This window comes from Hylobates moloch, unplaced genomic scaffold (assembly GCF_009828535.3).
Source record: "Hylobates moloch isolate HMO894 unplaced genomic scaffold, HMol_V3 SCAFFOLD_12, whole genome shotgun sequence".
NCBI lineage: Eukaryota > Metazoa > Chordata > Mammalia > Primates > Hylobatidae > Hylobates > Hylobates moloch.
The window spans coordinates 34,251,022-34,267,752 of record NW_026652287.1 but is presented as its reverse complement, the minus strand read 5'-3'; the positions used below and the strand labels follow the sequence as shown (position 1 = coordinate 34,267,752).

General features: G+C 48.3%; 1 protein-coding gene and 1 pseudogene across 1 annotated transcript; both read right to left on the bottom strand.

Moving 5' to 3' along the window:
* Positions 1–179: 179 nt before the first annotated feature.
* CUNH19orf84 (chromosome unknown C19orf84 homolog) lies at positions 180–2,473 on the bottom strand. Its single transcript, XM_032169099.1, has 2 exons — positions 2,360–2,473; positions 180–1,397 (listed from the first exon to the last, which is right to left on the bottom strand). The coding sequence occupies exons 1-2, from the start codon at positions 2,392–2,394 to the stop codon at positions 872–874; spliced, it is 561 nt and encodes a 186-aa protein (XP_032024990.1). The 5' UTR covers positions 2,395–2,473; the 3' UTR covers positions 180–871.
* A 6,291-nt stretch (positions 2,474–8,764) lies between these two features.
* On the bottom strand, positions 8,765–16,123 carry LOC116478127 (MKI67 FHA domain-interacting nucleolar phosphoprotein-like; annotated as a pseudogene).
* Positions 16,124–16,731: the final 608 nt, after the last annotated feature.

The window sequence follows — 16,731 nt, the reverse complement described above, 5'->3', positions numbered from 1 at the left end:
GAGGCCTCAAATGGAATTTGCTGAAGCAGGCATCCAGGGGGCTCCCCCGACCCAGCCCCTGCTCTCTGACCTCTGTGACCCTCCCCAGAACCCAATACCTCGTCGCCAGCCTTGCTCACAGCAACCCTGGCTTTGTCCGAGCTGTGTAAGCACGCACACACGCACACACACACGCAAGATTCAGGGAGAGTCACGCGTTTATTGTTCAACCAGGGCTTCCTACCTGAAGAGCAGGCAGTGGGGTGGGGAGTCGCAGGTGTCTGGATACGTGGGGCCAATGTGGTTCTTTGTGGGGATGGACACAGGGCTGTGGCTGAGGTTGAGGATGGGGCTCTTTGGGGCTGTAGATTCAGAGAACATTAAAGATGGACTGAGGTACATAGGGAAGGAGGAGAAAGGGGTTGGTAAAGAGGGTGGGTTAGGGTTGAGGCACAGAAGTGGAGCTGGGACTGGTGACAGGGATGGGAATGAATGGGTTTGGGAATAGGGTATTAGTGGGGAAGAGAGAGGCAGGTAGGAGTGGCTTTGGGATTAGAGAGAGGGTAGGGAATGGGGTTGGAGGAGCCCTGGGGGTTGGGAATGAGGTAAGGATTGTGGTTGTGGCTGGGGATGGCGCTGGGAATGGGGTTGAGGCCATCAAGGAGACAGGCCTGGGTATGGGGTTTAGGGTTTTCTTCTCATTTGGGACTCAGGTGACTTAGGTCAGGTTCACCAAGTGCCGCACAGGAGCTACTCCTGGGACCGTGGTTTTGGAGAGAGGGGAGGATGGAAGATGTTTCTTGAGGTTCTTCTGACAGGGCTGAGATCACTCTGGGCCCCAGGAAAACCCTCCTGGGTGACTGCAATCTCAGGTGCTGGACCCTCCAAGGTCCTAATACTCTGTCTCCCAGTCCTCAGCAGCTGGTGGTGTTTCCAGGGGTGGCTGTGGGCCTCGAGCTTCCTTCTTCCCATCCTGGGCAGGCAGTGTTGGTGGTGATGGCAGCGTCATTGGTGGGGTCCTGGGGCCAGCCCCAGGGCCCCCCGCCCGGCCCCTCTCTGGCTGCTCAGCTCTCCCGAGGCCCCGTCTATGCGGGCCCCGGCCCCAGCCTGGCCTGTGCCTGACTTCCCAGCCTCCGCGTCCCCTGGGAGGCCTCCTGACTGCGCCCGGCTGGGAGTGGCCTGCCTGGGGGCAGCAGGGGCAAGAGGGCAAGGCCTGTTGGAAGGTGTAGGTCCCCAGCAGGGCGCTGTGCAGGAGGCAGGAGAGGGTGTCCAGGCGTATGGGCACGGTGACAGAGGCCACGCTCTCCGGGAGCCCCAGGTGGGCGGGGTCTGTGGAGCTCAGAAGCCAGGGTGGAGGGGCTGGGAGAGGCGCAGGGGTCCATGGCTCAGTCCCAGATGACGGCAGGGACAGGTTGTTCCTAGAACAACAAAAAGACAGGTCAGTGGGGCTCAGCATCTCCGTATTTCCTTGTTTCTCGCTGCCAGGCTGTCTCTGCACCTCTGAGGAAGGCAGCCATCTCTCCATCCTCAGTGCCCACCTGTGACTTCCTCCCCCTCTTCTCTCTCTTTGTTTCTATCCCGGGTCTCTCTAAAGAAACAGACAGCTCTGCCATGAACTTCGGCATCAGACAGAACTCAGCTCCAATTCCTGGCCGCCTCCCTTTTGGTGGTGTATCTTTGGACAAATCATTTTCCTATTTCGAACCTTAATTTGTTTATAGTCACAGATGGCTTTGGATGGTATCACAGGTGAGTATGACAGGGCTGGGTCTGGTAAGTGCTAAAACAGTGGACAGCTACGATTTCTCCAGCCTTCTGGGGATCCCTGGAGTCTTCACAATTTTTGGTTTATTCTTGGAAATTTCTGTTCGATGAGTATCTGTTTCTAGTTCTTTTTTATTTTTTGAGACTGGGTTTCACTCTTGTTGCCCAGACTGGAGTGCAATGGCGCTATCTTGGCTCACTGCAACCTCTGCCTCTCGGGTTCAAGCGATTCTCCTGCCTCAGCCTCCCGAGTACCTGGGATTACAGGCACGCACCACCACGCCCATCTAATTTTGTATTTTTAAGAGAGACAGATTTCTCCATGTTGGTCAGGCTGGCCTCGAACTCCCGACCTCATGTGATCCACCCGCCTCGGCCTCCCAAAGTGCTGGGATTACAGGCATGAGCCACTGCACCCGGCCTCCGCCTGTTTCTAAGTATCTCGCTCAACTCTCACCAAGATCTTCTAAGATTCTGTACCTATGTGATACCTGAGCCTTTTTTGTTTTTCCTGATTCTCTATGCAGGTCTGTTCAGCGCACCCTTTCTCTCTCGTTTTCTCTGTCCCCTCCTCTCTCTGGGTCTCTGTCCCCCTCTCAGGAGGTCTTTGTCTCACCCTTCAGGCCCAGCCCCGTCCTTTTGTTGTTCCATCTCCACTGGGGCCCTCTTAAGTATCTTCTAGCAACTTCGCCTCCGAGATCCTTCGAGGGCCCAGGAAGGTTGGGGAGGGGCCGAGGCCGAGAGAGGCGGGGCTTGGCCAGGTCAGAAATGGGGCGTGGCTCGCGGAGTGATCCGCGCTCCCAAAAGAAAGAGCGCAGGCCCGGACCTGGATCTAGTTCCTCAAGACCGCTTACCTAAGGCTTCCAGCACCCCCTAGCACCTCCTCCTTCAGACCCAGGAGTCCAGATCCCCAGCCCCTCCTCCCTCAGACCCAGGAGTCCAGATCCCCAGCTCCTCCCTAAGACCCAAGAGTCTAGATCCCCAGCCCCCTCCTCCCTCAGACCCGGAGGTCTAGGGCCCCAGCCCCCTCCTCCCTCAGACCCGGAGGTCTAGGGCCCCAGCCCCTCCTCCCTCAGACCCGGGAGTCCAGATCCCCAGCTCTTCCTCCCTCAGACCTGGGAGTTCAGATCCCCAGTTCCTCCTCCCTAAGACCTAGGAGTCCAGATCCCCAGCCCCCTCCTCCCTCAGGCCCGGAAGTCTAGGGCCCCAGCCCCTCCTCCCTCAGACCCGGGAGTCCAGGCCCCAGCCCCTCCTCCCTCAGACCCGGGAGTCCAGGCCCCAGCCCCTCCTCCCTCAGACCCGGGAGTCCAGGCCCCAGCCCCTCCTTCTTCAGACCCCGGACTCTGGGTGGCCAGCCCCCTTCCTCTCTCAGATCCAATAGTCCGGGGACCCCTGCCCCCATCTCTCTCTCTCTTTCTTTATTCCTGCCATATCCTCAGGACAGATTCTTTAGGACTCAAGGGACGTTTTAGGTAGAGAAATCTGGACATGTGGACACTCCCCAGGGCAGAGGGCGTGGTAGATGGTCTGGGGGTCTTAGCCGTTCTAGGCACTGGGTTCTACTAGGTGCCGTGTCTCTAACTTGCTTTGTAACTCGGTCCTTCTAGTCTCTATGCCCTAGTTTCTCCATCTGAGAAATGGGGCTAATATTACCGTCCAGGTTCCTGTGATATTACTTGTGTATTAGTAAACACAGAATCTGGACCACAATTAGGCTGAACAAATGAGATTTACTTATTGTTATTGCTGGTAGTTGTGACAGTGTTTTGCTGAGAAGCAATCGTCATTATTACATGCATTCATTTAAGAAATATTCAATGCCTGCTATGCTTTGGGCTCCAGGCTGCACACAGGACAGAGTAGACGTGGCCCCTACTCTCAGGAAACTTGCATGCTTGTAAGGGAGACAGACGAGACATACATACATATATTCTGTAAGAATAAGTACATGAAGATGTCAAATCAGGGCAAGGGGATATAGAGGCACCGAGGTAGGGAGATACAGTAGATAACGTGGTTAGGGGCCTGGCCTGGTGGCTCACGCCTGTAATCCCAGCATTTTGGGAGGCCAAGGTGGACAGATCACTTGAGGTCAGGAGTTTGAGACCAGCCTGGCCAAGATGGTGAAACCCCATCTGTATTAAAAATATAAAAAGTAGCTGGGCGTGGTGGCAAGCACCTGTAATCCCAGCTATTTGGGAGGCTGAGGCAGGAGAATCGCTTGAACCTGGGAGGCAGAGGTTACAGTGAGCTGAGATCGTGCCACTGCACTCCAGCCTGGGCAACAGAGTGAGACCCTGTCTCAAAAATAAATAAATAAATAAATAAATAAATAAATAAATAAATAAATAAATAAAATAAAAATACAAAAATTAGCCAGGCATGGTGGGGCATGCCCGTAGTCCCAGCTACTTGGGAGGCTGAGGCAGGAGAATCACTTGAGCCTGGGAGGCGGAGGTTGCAGTGAGCTGAGATGGCACCATTGCACTCTAGTCTGGGCTACAGAGTGAAACTTCATCTCAAAAAAAAAAAAAAAGAATAAAAAATTAAGTAGATAAGATGGTTAGAAAAGGCTGCTATGGGAAGGTAACATACTGGAAGACTGGAAGTTGAATATTCCTAGGGAGGGAACAGCTTCTGAAAGTAAAACAAATATAGTGATTCAGGGACTGGAAAATAATCAGCTAAGAGGAGTGGCATAGGTCTTTATATTTTTAAATAAATGCTTTATTTTGCAATACTTTCTTGTGTGTTTTTTTTTTTGAGACAGGGTCCCCCTCTGTCACCCAGGCTGGAGTGCAGTGGTGTGATCATGGCTCACTGCAGCCTCAACCTCCTGGGCCCAAACCATCCTCCTACCTCAGCCTCCCAAGTAGCTAGGACCACAGGCACACACCACCACACAGGGTGCCTTATTTTGTAGAGACAGGATCTCAGCATGTTGTCCAGGCTGGTCTCAAACTCCTGGGTTCAAGAGATCCTCCTGCTTTGGCCTCCCAAAGTACCAAGGGATTACAGTCATGAGCCACCATGCTTGTCCTGGAATACTTCTATACTTACAGAAAAGTTACAAAGATAATACAGAGAGTTCTCATTTACTCCAGATTGGAGTTCCCCTAATGTTGCCATCTTACATTGTCATGTAATGTACATGGTACGTTAGTCACAACTAAGAAACTGACAGGACTATTAGGTAAACTGCAGGCTTTATTTGGATTTTACCAGTTTTTACACTGATGTCCTTTGTTTCTGGTCCTGGATCCAATCTGGACTACCACATTGGATTTAGTCATCCTCTCTCCTTAGTCTCCTTTAATCTGCAGCCATCTCTAAGTCTTTCCTTGTTTTTCACAACCTTAAGAGTTGGGGGAGTACTAAATTATTTCGTAAAATGAGGGTCTTTTTACTTTTTTTTGAGACAGGGTCTCCCTCTGTCACCTAGGCTGGAGTGCAGTGGTGCTATCTCAGCGAACTGCAACCTCCACCTCCCGGGTTCAAGCGATTCTCCTGCCTCAGCCCTCTGAGTAGCTGGGATTACAGGCGCCCGCCACCACGCCCCGCTAATTTTTGTATTTTTAGTAAAGACGTGGCTTCACTATGTTGGCCAGACTGGAGATATATTTTAGTGAATAATATGAACTCATTTAATCCACATTTAAAAAAATTATGTAATTGTTTTAATAGAGGAGAGGTCTATGTTGGCCAGGTTGGTGTTAAACTCCTGACCTCAAGCAATCTTCCCACCTCGGCCTTCCAGAGTGCTAGGATTACAGGGTATTTTAAAATTTTTATTTATTTATTTATTTATTTATTTATTTAAGACAGTCTTGTTCTGTCGCCCAGGCTGGAGTGCAATGGTGCGATCTCAGCTCACTGCAACCTCTGCCTCCCGGGTTCAAACGATTCTCCTGCCTCAGCCTCCCAAGTAGCTGGGATTACAGGCATGTGCCACCATGTCCATGTCCAGCTAATTTTTGTATTTTTAGTAGAGATGGGGGTTTCCCCATGTTGGCTAGGCTGGTCTCGAACACCTGGCCCCATGTAATCCTCCCACCTTCAGTGCTGGGATTACTGGGGTAGGCCCCCGTGCCTGGCCCACAACATTGCATTTTAAGGAGGAGAAGTCCCAGGCAACAGGATCGCCCTATGCTGTACGAGGTTAGTGGCACTGACTGGCCGGAATAGGATTTTTGCCAAGAGATCTGGCTTGCTTTTCTTTCCTGGAGACTGATGAGAACTTGGATCTTCAGATTTCAAGTCTGGGTCTATCCATTCGGTTACTTTAAATCCCAGAGGAAGATGGCGCTCACTGCTCAAGTCTAGCGTCATAGGATTGTTCTAGCTTGTTCTTTTATTGCTTCTCCGATTACTAAGATCAGGATCTGACGCCATTTGGAAACCAGGGTCTGTCCGCTTACCACGTACCTCGCCCTTTAAGGCTTTTTCTGCCCCGCCCCCCGTGCCCCCGCGGCGCTAGGAGACTGGAGGCGGGACCTTGTGTCGCTAAGGAAATGCCCTTTACTCAGCTTCCAAAATTGACAGGCTAGTTCTGAAAACCGGCCAACCAACTTCTGCTTAAGGGGAAGCGAGACTTCCGATTTGCAGGGGAACGCAGCGGCGATTGGTTAGAGTTCCGCCCACTTGTTAGGCGACGCGAGCCACTATTCTCAGCTCTGATTGGCCAGAGAACTCGCGCCGCTTTTGAATCCCCACCCTGCGGACCCCGCCCGCCGCCTCGCCTTCTCCCTCTGGTTGGCGAGCGCCTTTCTGCGGCTTCAGGCATTTTTGTTGAGGCTTTTGTCTGCGCTTCTGCGGGTAGGTTCCGGTAGCGTCCGGGAGACCCGACCCAGGCCTGGAGATGCGGAGCGGAGCTTGGAGGGAGAAAGGGGACTGAGTTGTTAAGGGGAGAATCTCTCTCGGCATCTCCTTGGCCCATGGGGAGCCCCATTGCCCCATCCACCGCTTAGAACCAGACCCTTCCTTTTACTCTCCACTCCCTATCCCTACTGGCTTTAGACCTTCAGAGTTCTGAGATTCGACCTTTGGGGTTTCCCCATTTCGTAGGGGCTTACAGATTTCCTAAAATCCCCCTCCTCCCCCAACCCCCTTCCGTCCCTGGAGATCCTGGGGTCCCTGCTCTTTCCCATGCATTCCACCCCATCTACTTGGGACCCTTACAAGGGCAAGGTGGGCACCTCTCAGTGCCTCTCCTACCCTCATGTCCTCTCTCTTCTTTTAGGTCCAGGAGGTCATCTTTGCTTCCCTTCCTTGAAATCTCCCCAGATTTAGAGGCCCTCACCCAGCTTCTCCCCTCTCAGCCCTGTCGAGGTGTCAAGGTTCGGGGGTCACCTTTGTTGTTGTTGTTGTCGGGGCGTCAAGGTTCGGGTGTCACCTTTGTTGTTGTGTGTGTGTGTTTTTTTTTTTTTTTGAGACTGAGTCTCGCTCTGTCACCCAGGCTGGAGTGCAGTGATGCCATCTTGGCTCACTGCAACCTCCGCCTCCCAAGTTCAAGCGAGTCTCCTGCCTCAGCCTCCCGAGTAGCTGGGATTACAGGTGCCTGCCACCAGGACTGGCTAATTATTGTATTTTTAGTAGAGATGGGGTTTCACCATGTTGACCAGGCTGGTCTCAAACTCCTGACCTCAAGTGATCCACCCGCCTTGGCCTCCCAAAGTGCTGGGATTACAGGCGTGAGCCACAGCGCCTGGCCTAAGCCCTAGTTCTTCATTGCCACAATGAGAGGAAGTACAGGAAAGTGTTGAGATCATGAGCGTGGAGTCCAACTGACATGCTTGACTGGTGTCACATACTGGCTCTGCCCCTGAAAATCTGAGTCACCTTGGGTAACTTGCTTAGCCTCTCTGAGCTTCAGTTTCACTTGGGAGCTGGCCAAGAACACTTGTCTCAGAGTTGCTATGACATTCAAACATGCTGGTGTATGTAAAGGGCTCAGCATGGAGCTTGTTCTCATTAAGCCCCATGGCACGTGGGCATCTATGCTTTTTTTTTTTTTTTGTAGAAAAAAGTTTATTTGCTGGTTATTGTTTGAACCTTGAAATACAATTCCTCACTGGTGATACTAGTATAAAATGGTGGTTATGAATCCATGCTAGCCCAACGAAAACTAATTTAACAAATTGGTAAAAAAAAAAAAAAAAAAAAAGTCGATTTTGAATCTATTAAAATTTGAACTAATGCATAAGCAAATCTGTGCTAAAACTGGAACTGCTGGGCCGGGCGCGGTGGCTCACGCCTGTAATCCCAGCACTTTGGGAGGCCAAGGCGGGCGGATCATGAGGTCAGGAGTTCGAGACCAGCCTCACCAACATGGTGAAACCCTGTCTCTACTAAAAATACAAAAATGAGCCGGGTGTGGTGGTGCATGCGCCTGTAATCCCAGCCTCTGGGGAGGCTGAGGCAGGATAATCACTTGAACCCAAGAGGTGGAGGTTGCAGTGAGCCGAGATCGCACCATTGCACTCCACCCGGGGCGACAGAGCAAGACTCCATCTCAAAACAAAACAAAACAAAAAACTGGAACTGCCTTCTCACACTACATATAATTTACCTTCCAGCTTCAACCATCTGATGTTGAAATCTAAAGCACTCTCATGAGTTAAATGTCCCTGACAAACCATGTAGATGGACAAACCAGATTGGTGGTCTTTAACTACTGGTGATAAGAGAAAGGCTGCAGTTTAGTACTTAAACCTGCAGTTAGTGGTCAACTTTCTATCTAGGTAGAGTAATTAAGGAAAGCTATGACATACCAAAAGAAAACTGGAGGCCAGGACAAAGAGACAATGTCAGTCAAGCCACTGCAAGCTGGTATGCACCCCTGTATTTCAGCCAAGGGCAGGCAATCCAAAATTACAGATTGCTTTCCTTAACTTGACCAAACTGTATTTTACCTCTGAAAATCTTGTCAAGGGTTGCATTTCATTGTACCTAGTAAAACACAAAGTCCGCTCTCATGAAAATATTGTATTTTTCAGAAGAAATATATGTAATACATTGAAAATCACTGATTGCTTTTGCTTCGTCTTTTTTTCCGTGAATATGTAGGTGTTTGAGTCTCTGGTGTTTCTTATTTTACATAGGATATGAGCTGTTTAAAAACTGTTTCATTAGCTTCATCATGATCATTGATTTCAGCCACTTCAGATTTTCGTCTCTCCAAAAATGGTGGTGTACAAACTGGTGTGAGGCCCTGGATATCCACAGTCTTCTCAGGAGTGTCAAGAGTGCCTAAAACCTTTTTCTTCTTCTTATGTAAAACATGGCCTTTTGTAGACGTCTGACAATTAGTTTTTGAAATACTTTCTGTTTTCTGGAAAATCAAAGAAGGAAGAAGGAAAATCATAATTCCTTTTTTAGCTAATTCCTTTTTTTTTTTTTTTTTTTTTGAGATTGAGTCTCGATCTATCGCCCAGGCTGGAGTGCAGTGGCCCAATCTCGGCTTACTGCAACCTCTGCCTCCCAGGTTCAAGCAGTTATCCTGCCTTAGTCTCCCAAGTAGCTGGGATTACAGGTGCCTGCCACCATGCCTGGCTAATTTTTGTATTTTTAGTAGAGATGGGGTTTCACCACGTTGGCCAGGCTGGTCTCGAACTCCTGACTGTTGGGGTGATCAGACGCAACACTAGACTGTGGGGGCTATGAAGTCCGGCGGAATCAAAGGAATGAGAAAAGACAAGAGTGCATAAGGTGGGTCCAGGGGGCCAATGCTAGTATGGAGGCTGAGAAGGCCCCAAGCTCTAGAAGCCTGCACTATTTATTGCTGATCAAACAAAGAAGCAGGTAGTGAGGATGTGGGGGTTGAAAGAAAGTGGTGCATGAAGCACATGATTTACAGCTGTGACAGTTTAGCATTTTCTTTGAAGCATATGGAACATGTTCTGCTACTTGAGATAATGGGAAACATGTTCTTCTAGTTTAAGATACAATTGATCTATGAGCCTGGGAATGCTAGAAGCAAGGAGCCAGCAAGTCTAGACACATTCCAGAGGCCACGAGGGGTTTCATGCTCTGAGCCCTGGATTCCATCCAAGCCACGAGGGGTTTTATGTCCTAGGCTTAGATTATGGTGCAGCAGGGCAGCCTTCCACCCTTTAGCACAGAGCTTGGTGTTCCAAAGGTCTAAAACAAGGGGTTTTAAACCCTGGACCCAGACATGTTCCAAGACTCTTTTTATATTATGTCAGACTAGCAAGCCCTGCCTCAGCTTTTTTCCCAACACTCAGCTTTTCTCCAACATGCCCCCCTTTTCTTTTTTGTAAAACCACCACAGCTATCATTGCTTGTTCTCAATGGTGGCTTTCTCTCCAGAGGTGGCTTCCACATCTGCAGACTAAAAGGAGACAGCACAAGCACATAATTATTAGAACAGAATTTCCAAGTGTAGAGTTTTCAATGGCCTTAATCCATTTAAGAGGATTGACTGCAGACAACCCATTGGCTGTCTTGTTCAAAATATCAGTTCTAGGGAGCAAGGCTAAGTGAGTCTGAGAGGCTTCAAAATCCCACTCTTAGTTTTACAATATCAAGGGTGAGATTTTCCTCTCTACCCTCTAGATGGCATTTAACCTCCTTCCATCAGTGTTCTGCCTCATTGTAACTATGAGGAGTAATACAAAAGTCAGGTGTATTCCAGTCACATTGCATTTGAATTCTACTTTCTAAATTCATAATACGATCTCCCATCCAAATCACTGTCTGACAGCGATCATTAATTTGGTTAACTATTTTTTGATCTGTTTGAGCTTGGGAGTTCCATAATTTTATGGAATTCTTTTGTCACTTATTGACAAATTCAGCAGTTTGCACAGATGAATGTACAGCCACACCAGCTACTGCAGTGGTAGTAGTAACAGCAATGAGGCCAATTACAGCAAATGTAAGAGCAACTATAAATCTTTGGGATAATAGTTTTTTAAGGATTTAGTTACAATATCAATGGATGATGATGCCTCCCGTGGTCTATTTAGAGACACATAGGGATCCAAACTCCTTCTCTGGCTTTAATTATCAGGATAGTCTGATTTTTTTTTTTTTTTTTTTGAGACGGAGTCTTGCTCTATCGCCCAGGCTGGAGTGCAGTGGCGCAATCTCGGCTCACTGCAAGCTCCGCCTCCCGGGTTCACGCCATTCTCCTGCCTCAGCCTCTCCGAGTAGCTGGGACTACAGGCGCCTGCCACCACGCCCGGCTAATTTTTTGTATTTTTAGTAGAGACGGGGTTTCACCGTGGTCTCGATCTTTTGACCTCGTGATCCGCCCGCTTCGGCCTCCCAAAGTGCTGGGATTACAAGCGTGAGCCACCGCGCCCGGCATAGTCTGATTTTTGTAACATTTCCTGTTGCTAGCATAAAAGGTGGCCGAACACAACTTTGAATCCAAAAGGTCCTGTTGGAAAGAAAAGAGAGAGCATATTTATTTTTACCTCCTTCCCCTCTATACCTTTTATATGTACCCTCCCAAATTTTGATTGAACTTTGAGCCATAGCTAATTTCCATAATTCAGAATATTCCTGTCTTATGGCAGGAGATATCATTTTTGGACTAGGGGCAACAATGCCAGCAGGACTCCATATGATAGGGGCATTAGCTTCCGTCCGAACATACTGTGTATGATTCTTTTGCCAGCAATTCCTCTGGTTTACTACATTTGTTCTACAAGAAGGCCTTCCAGTGCAATTTTCTTTAAAGATCCCCTTAGGGGACTAATCAATGATGATTCCAAAGGAATTATTTTGTAGCACCTCAGCCTTACTTGCTATACAATCTTCCCAAGTTCAAGCATCCACACCTTCAAACCAAACTTTGTTTCACTCACATTCGAGCTTATTCGGACAGAACTTCAGAGTTTTAGGATTGGAATAGTTATGTTTTAAACTATGCCCCCAAATCATATGCAAAGCAGCCTGTGATTTATTTTTTCCGGGGACTACTGCCAACCAGGCTTGTGTGTCAATCTGTAAGCATCCAACAACAGGTCCCAGGCATATGGGGGATATTTATATCCTATAGATATATTCATTTTTTCATCCCTTCCTCATTAGGATGCGTTGGCCCTTATTCAAAATGGAGTCGTTCTGGTTTGAATGCTTCTTACATATTTCCCCTTTCCCTTTTACAAGAGGACGCTTAATCCTAAGGGTTGCAGAAGGATGAAGGTCCGTCTTCTGCAACTTCTTCATGCTGAATAGGGGCGATGATATTCCTGCCTAACTATTAGGGTCTCTTGTATTCAGGTAGAGAGGAGCTCAGTCAGAAAGCATTGGTCCGTTAAGCATCTATTGTACCTCTGAATCCCAGCAAAAGGTAACACCCTGGTGTTCCAGCAGTTTCTCAGCTTCCTGTGTGGTTTTCTTGATCTGTCCCCATGTTACGGGGGTTGATGTCAGCATGACTCCGGTTGGTCCTCGTTCCATCTTGGCATTCAGACTCAACTGGCTCATGGCTTGTACTGTGGGAACCAGGTCCACGGTTGGGATCCATGGGTCCCTCCACTCTCCCATTCCATGGTTGTACACATCTTGAGGGCATCTGCACGGTTTGTTCATCTCCTGCAAAAACACAAGCATACCCTCAAACCCACATTAGTAAATCTAGCAAAACAGAAGCAAAAACTTTTGTGGCTGTAGCCGGGAGGCATGCCATTGCTGAAGCATTTGTTCTACAAGCTGTAACTCAGCTTCTGCCTCTTTGTTTAATTACCATGGGGTAAACGTTCCACTGATAATGAGAAACAGGCCCCTTCTAACAGAAGGCACAGAAAAAGCAAATGGAGCCTTATCCTTCTTGTGCAACAGTGTAGCAAAAAAGCAATCCTTAAGCCTTCAATTTGCACTGTACAGGTGGGTCCACTAGATGCTGTAACTCATGATAGATCTTCGGATGTTTGGTGGGCACCACACAGGCACCTGATTGTCACCTGGAGAGACACAAGCAAATCCTCTTCCCCTTTCTCAGCTCTTTGTATGTGCATCTCTCCACCATATATCTGGTCCAGACTTTTTATTTTCCTTTTCTACATTCCTTTTTTGTGTGTCCAAATTGCCCACAATTAAAGCAAGAACTGAGAAATGGGGCGCATTCCTTCTTACTTTCAATCCAGCCATACGCTGAGCTAAAAGAGTAGCCCTATGCAAGTTACCTCCAATGCCATCGCAAGCCCCAGTATATTCAGCCAAATGAGCCTTCCCTCTCATAGGTCTGATAGCAGTTTGACACTCTGCATCAGCATTTTCTTTCTTTTTTTTTTTTTTTTTTGAGACGAAATCTCGCTCTGTCACCCAGGCTGGAGTGCAGTGGCGCGATCTCGGCTCACTGCAAGCTCCGCCTCCCGGGTTCACGCCATTCTCCTGCCTCAGCCTCTCCGAGTAGCTGGGACTACAGGCGCCCGCCACCACGCCCGGCTAATTTTTTGTATTTTTTAGTAGAGACGGGGTTTCACCGTGGTCTCGATCTCCTGACCTCGTGATCTGCCCGCCTCAGCCTCCCAAAGTGCTGGGATTACAAGCGCGAGCCACCGTGCCCGGCCTGCATCAGCATTTTCATATGCAGGAAGCTGTATTACAACATCCTGAGCTGTTTTATCAGTTATGGCTTTATACACAGCCTCTTGGAGCCAAGCGATAAAATCAATATATGGTTCTTTAGGTCCTTGTCGGGCGAGCTGAAAGAAGGATATTTTTCCCCTGTAACATTTATCCTTTCCCATGCCCGTAAGCATACAGAGCGCAGCTGAACAATGGCAACATCCTCCATTACTGCTTGATTTTCTAATCTACCCCAATTAGGGCCAACTCCCATTAACTGTTCAAAGGAAACAGGCACAGGTGGCTGTGCCTGTGTTTTCCCTTGCCTGAGTTTGAGCTTCATCAGCCCACCAAGTTTTAAACTGTAAATACTGAGACGGAGTGAGAACAGATTTTGTTAAAGTATCCCAATTATACGATATTAACCTATTATCAAGAGCCACATTTTTTAACAAAGTTTGCACAAAAGGAGAGTTCGGTCTGTATTGACTAATGGCTTACTTAAATTCCTTTAATAACTTAAAAGGAAAAGTGGCCCAATTAGTTATATTCTGTCCTCCTTGCTGGATTATAGTAACTGGAAATTGCCATGCTTCAAGGTCTCCCTCAGTTCTAGCTTTTTTTTTTTTTTGACGGAGTCTCACTCTGTTGCTCAGGCTAGAGTGCAGTGGTGCGATCTCGGCTCATTGCAACCTCTGCCTCCCAGGTTCAAGCAGTTCTGCCTCAGCCTCCCGAGTAGCTGGGACTACAGGCGCACGCCGCCACGCCTGGCTAATTTTTTTGTATCTTTAGTAGAGACGGGGGTTTCACCATGTTAGCCAGGATGGTCTCGATCTCCTGACCTTGTGATCCGCCCGCCTCGGCCTCCCAAAGTGCTGGGATTACAGGCGTGAGCCACCGTCCCCTGCTTGCTCTAGCTTTTTGAATAGAATTTTGCATAGCACCACCAATTGCTCCAGGTTTTAATGTTTAAGTTTCTCGCCCATTAAGGGGAAAGGGAGGAGGTGGCCATTCACTTAATTCAGCAGATGGAGCCAATGGGCTAGTAAAATATACCTTTTTCAGTTTCCCCTTCTTTAACCTCTTCTCTTTTTTGCTCCTTGCATTCAGAATCTGAAGTTAGTTTTTTACACTCGTCCTCGTCTCCCTCAGCTGAATCTGCCTCATCATCTGTTTGAAATGGCTCAAGAGCTGCCTTTATTAGTGCCCACATTGACCAAACGGAAACTGGAATTTTTGCTCCCTCTTTATATGCCTTTTTAAAATCTCTGCCAGTTCTCTCCCATTCATCCAACTCCATAGTCCCTTGTTCTGGAAACCATGGGCAAAACTGCTTTACTGTACTAAAGAGTGATAACAAATTTTGAGTACTAACTTTCACTGCCCCTTTTCGTAATAAATGCCTTAAGAAATTCAAATAAGCAGAATGTTTGCTTTCACCTTGTCCAATTGTTACCCTGGTTCTTCTGAGCACTCAGCTTTCCTACCGAGCTTCTTTCAGTCGTCCTTGGGTGTCCTCTGATGATACTTTCTCCACTTTCACGTGCTCTAGCGTTCCTTCACTGGGGTCTTCATTGTCCCACGTTGGGTGCCAGGAATGCTGGGGTGATCAGACCCAGCACCAGGCCATGGGGGCTACAAAGTCCGGCAGAGTCAAAGGAAAGAGAAAAGACAAGATAAAAGTGCATAAGGTGGGTCCAGGGGGCCAATGCTAGTATGGAGGCTGTGAAGTCCCCGAGCTCTGGAAGCCTGCACTGTTTATTGGTGATCAAACAAAGAGGCAGGTGGTGAGGATGTGGGGGTTGAAAGAAAGTGGTGCTTCAAGCGCATGATTTACAGCTGTGACAGTTTAGCATTTTCTTTGAAGCATATAGAACATGTTCTGCTACTTGAGATAATGGGAAACATGTTCTTCTAGTTTAAGATACAATTGATCTATGAGCCTGGGAATGCTAGAAGCAAGGAGCCGGCAAGTCTAGACACATTCCAGAGGCCGTGGGGGGTTTTGTGCTCTGAGCCCTGGATTCCATCCAAGCCACGAGGGGTTTTATGCCCTGGGCTTAGATTATGGTGCAGCAGGGCAACCTTCCACCCTTTAGCACAGAGCTTGGTGTTCCAAAGGCCACGAGAGGTTTTAGACCCTGGACCCCAGACACGTTCCAAGACTCTTTTACATTATGTCAGACATGCAAGCCCTGCCTCAGCCTTTTTCCCAACACTCAGCTTTTTCCCCAACACCTGACCTCAGGTGATCCACCCGCCTTGGCCTCCCAAAGTGTTGGGATTACAGGCGTGAGCCACCATGCCCAGCCAGCTAATTTCTTCCTGAGTAATCTTTCTTTCTTTTTAAATTGCTCCTCGTCCGTAGCTTTTGTGTTAGTGTCCGATTCTGATTATACCATTTTGCTGACGGATTTGATGGCTGCTTAAATGGAATATTCCAGTCTTTAAAGAGTTCTTTATGTATTTTCCAGGAGGCATAAAATGACACTCCAAGAGTCTTTCACCAAACAGGTAGTTGTTCATTGTTTCAGCATCTATCTTGGCAACATCCTCAGACTCAAACTCCACAAATGCATAGCCTTCGCTATTTCCAGTTGTTTTACTTCTGGACAGTCTGAACTGTGTCACAGTGCCAAACTGGGAGAAATATGAAAAGATCTGGGTTTCGTTAAGTAGTTTAGGTAGGTGGCACATGTAGACTACTCCAGGAGTAAGTTGTTCTTGTTTTTTTTTGCTGGGTTATGTGCTTGTGAACCTGCACCACCTCCTTTTGAAACTGGACATCTTCCTGTGGGTTAAGCAATGAGATCCCAGTCAGGCCAGAAAAAGCCGCCATGCGAAAAGCAGCTGAAACTAAGTCCATGCAGTGCTCCCGGAAACGTCAGGCTCCCAGCTCCCCTGAGGCAGAAAACGGGCATCTATTCTTTTAACATACGTATGTATACACAGTCCAAGTGATAGAACATCAGGATCAGTGGCAGCTGGGAGGGTGGAGGAGGCAGCACCACCTGATATTTAGGAGGGAGAATGGCTGGGAGTTGCCGATACGTGGAATGAGGGACAAGTCAGAGTTGTTCCTAAGATTTTGAGTTTGGGCAATGGTGGCATGGTAAGCTAAGATCAAGGATATAAGGGGAAGAAGGGCTTTCAGGCTGGGAGCATTTAGGAGAGCATGGGAGGATAATGCATGGTTTTGGACATGAGGTGCTTGCAGGGTGTCCACATACAGATGTCTGGGAAACAATAGATGTAGGCTGGGTGTGGTGGCTCATGCCTGTCATCCTAGTCGCCTGGATAGCTGAGGCAGGAGGACTGCTTGAGGCCAGGAATTTGAGATCGGCATGGGCAACAATGCAAGACCCCATATCTACCGAAAAAATTTAAGGTCGGGCATGGTGGCTCATGCCTGTAGTCCCAGCACTTTGGGAGGCTGAGGTGGATGGA

Bases quoted from the DNA above. Each gene is read 5' to 3' on its own strand.
- CUNH19orf84 (XM_032169099.1), bottom strand. From the start codon at position 2,394: ATGGAACAACAAAAGGACGGGGCTGGGCCTGAAGG. The intron at 1,398-2,359 runs GTGAGACAAAGA...TTGTTGTTCTAG, and splicing joins GACGGGGCTGGGCCTGAAGG to GAACAACCTGTCCCTGCCGT.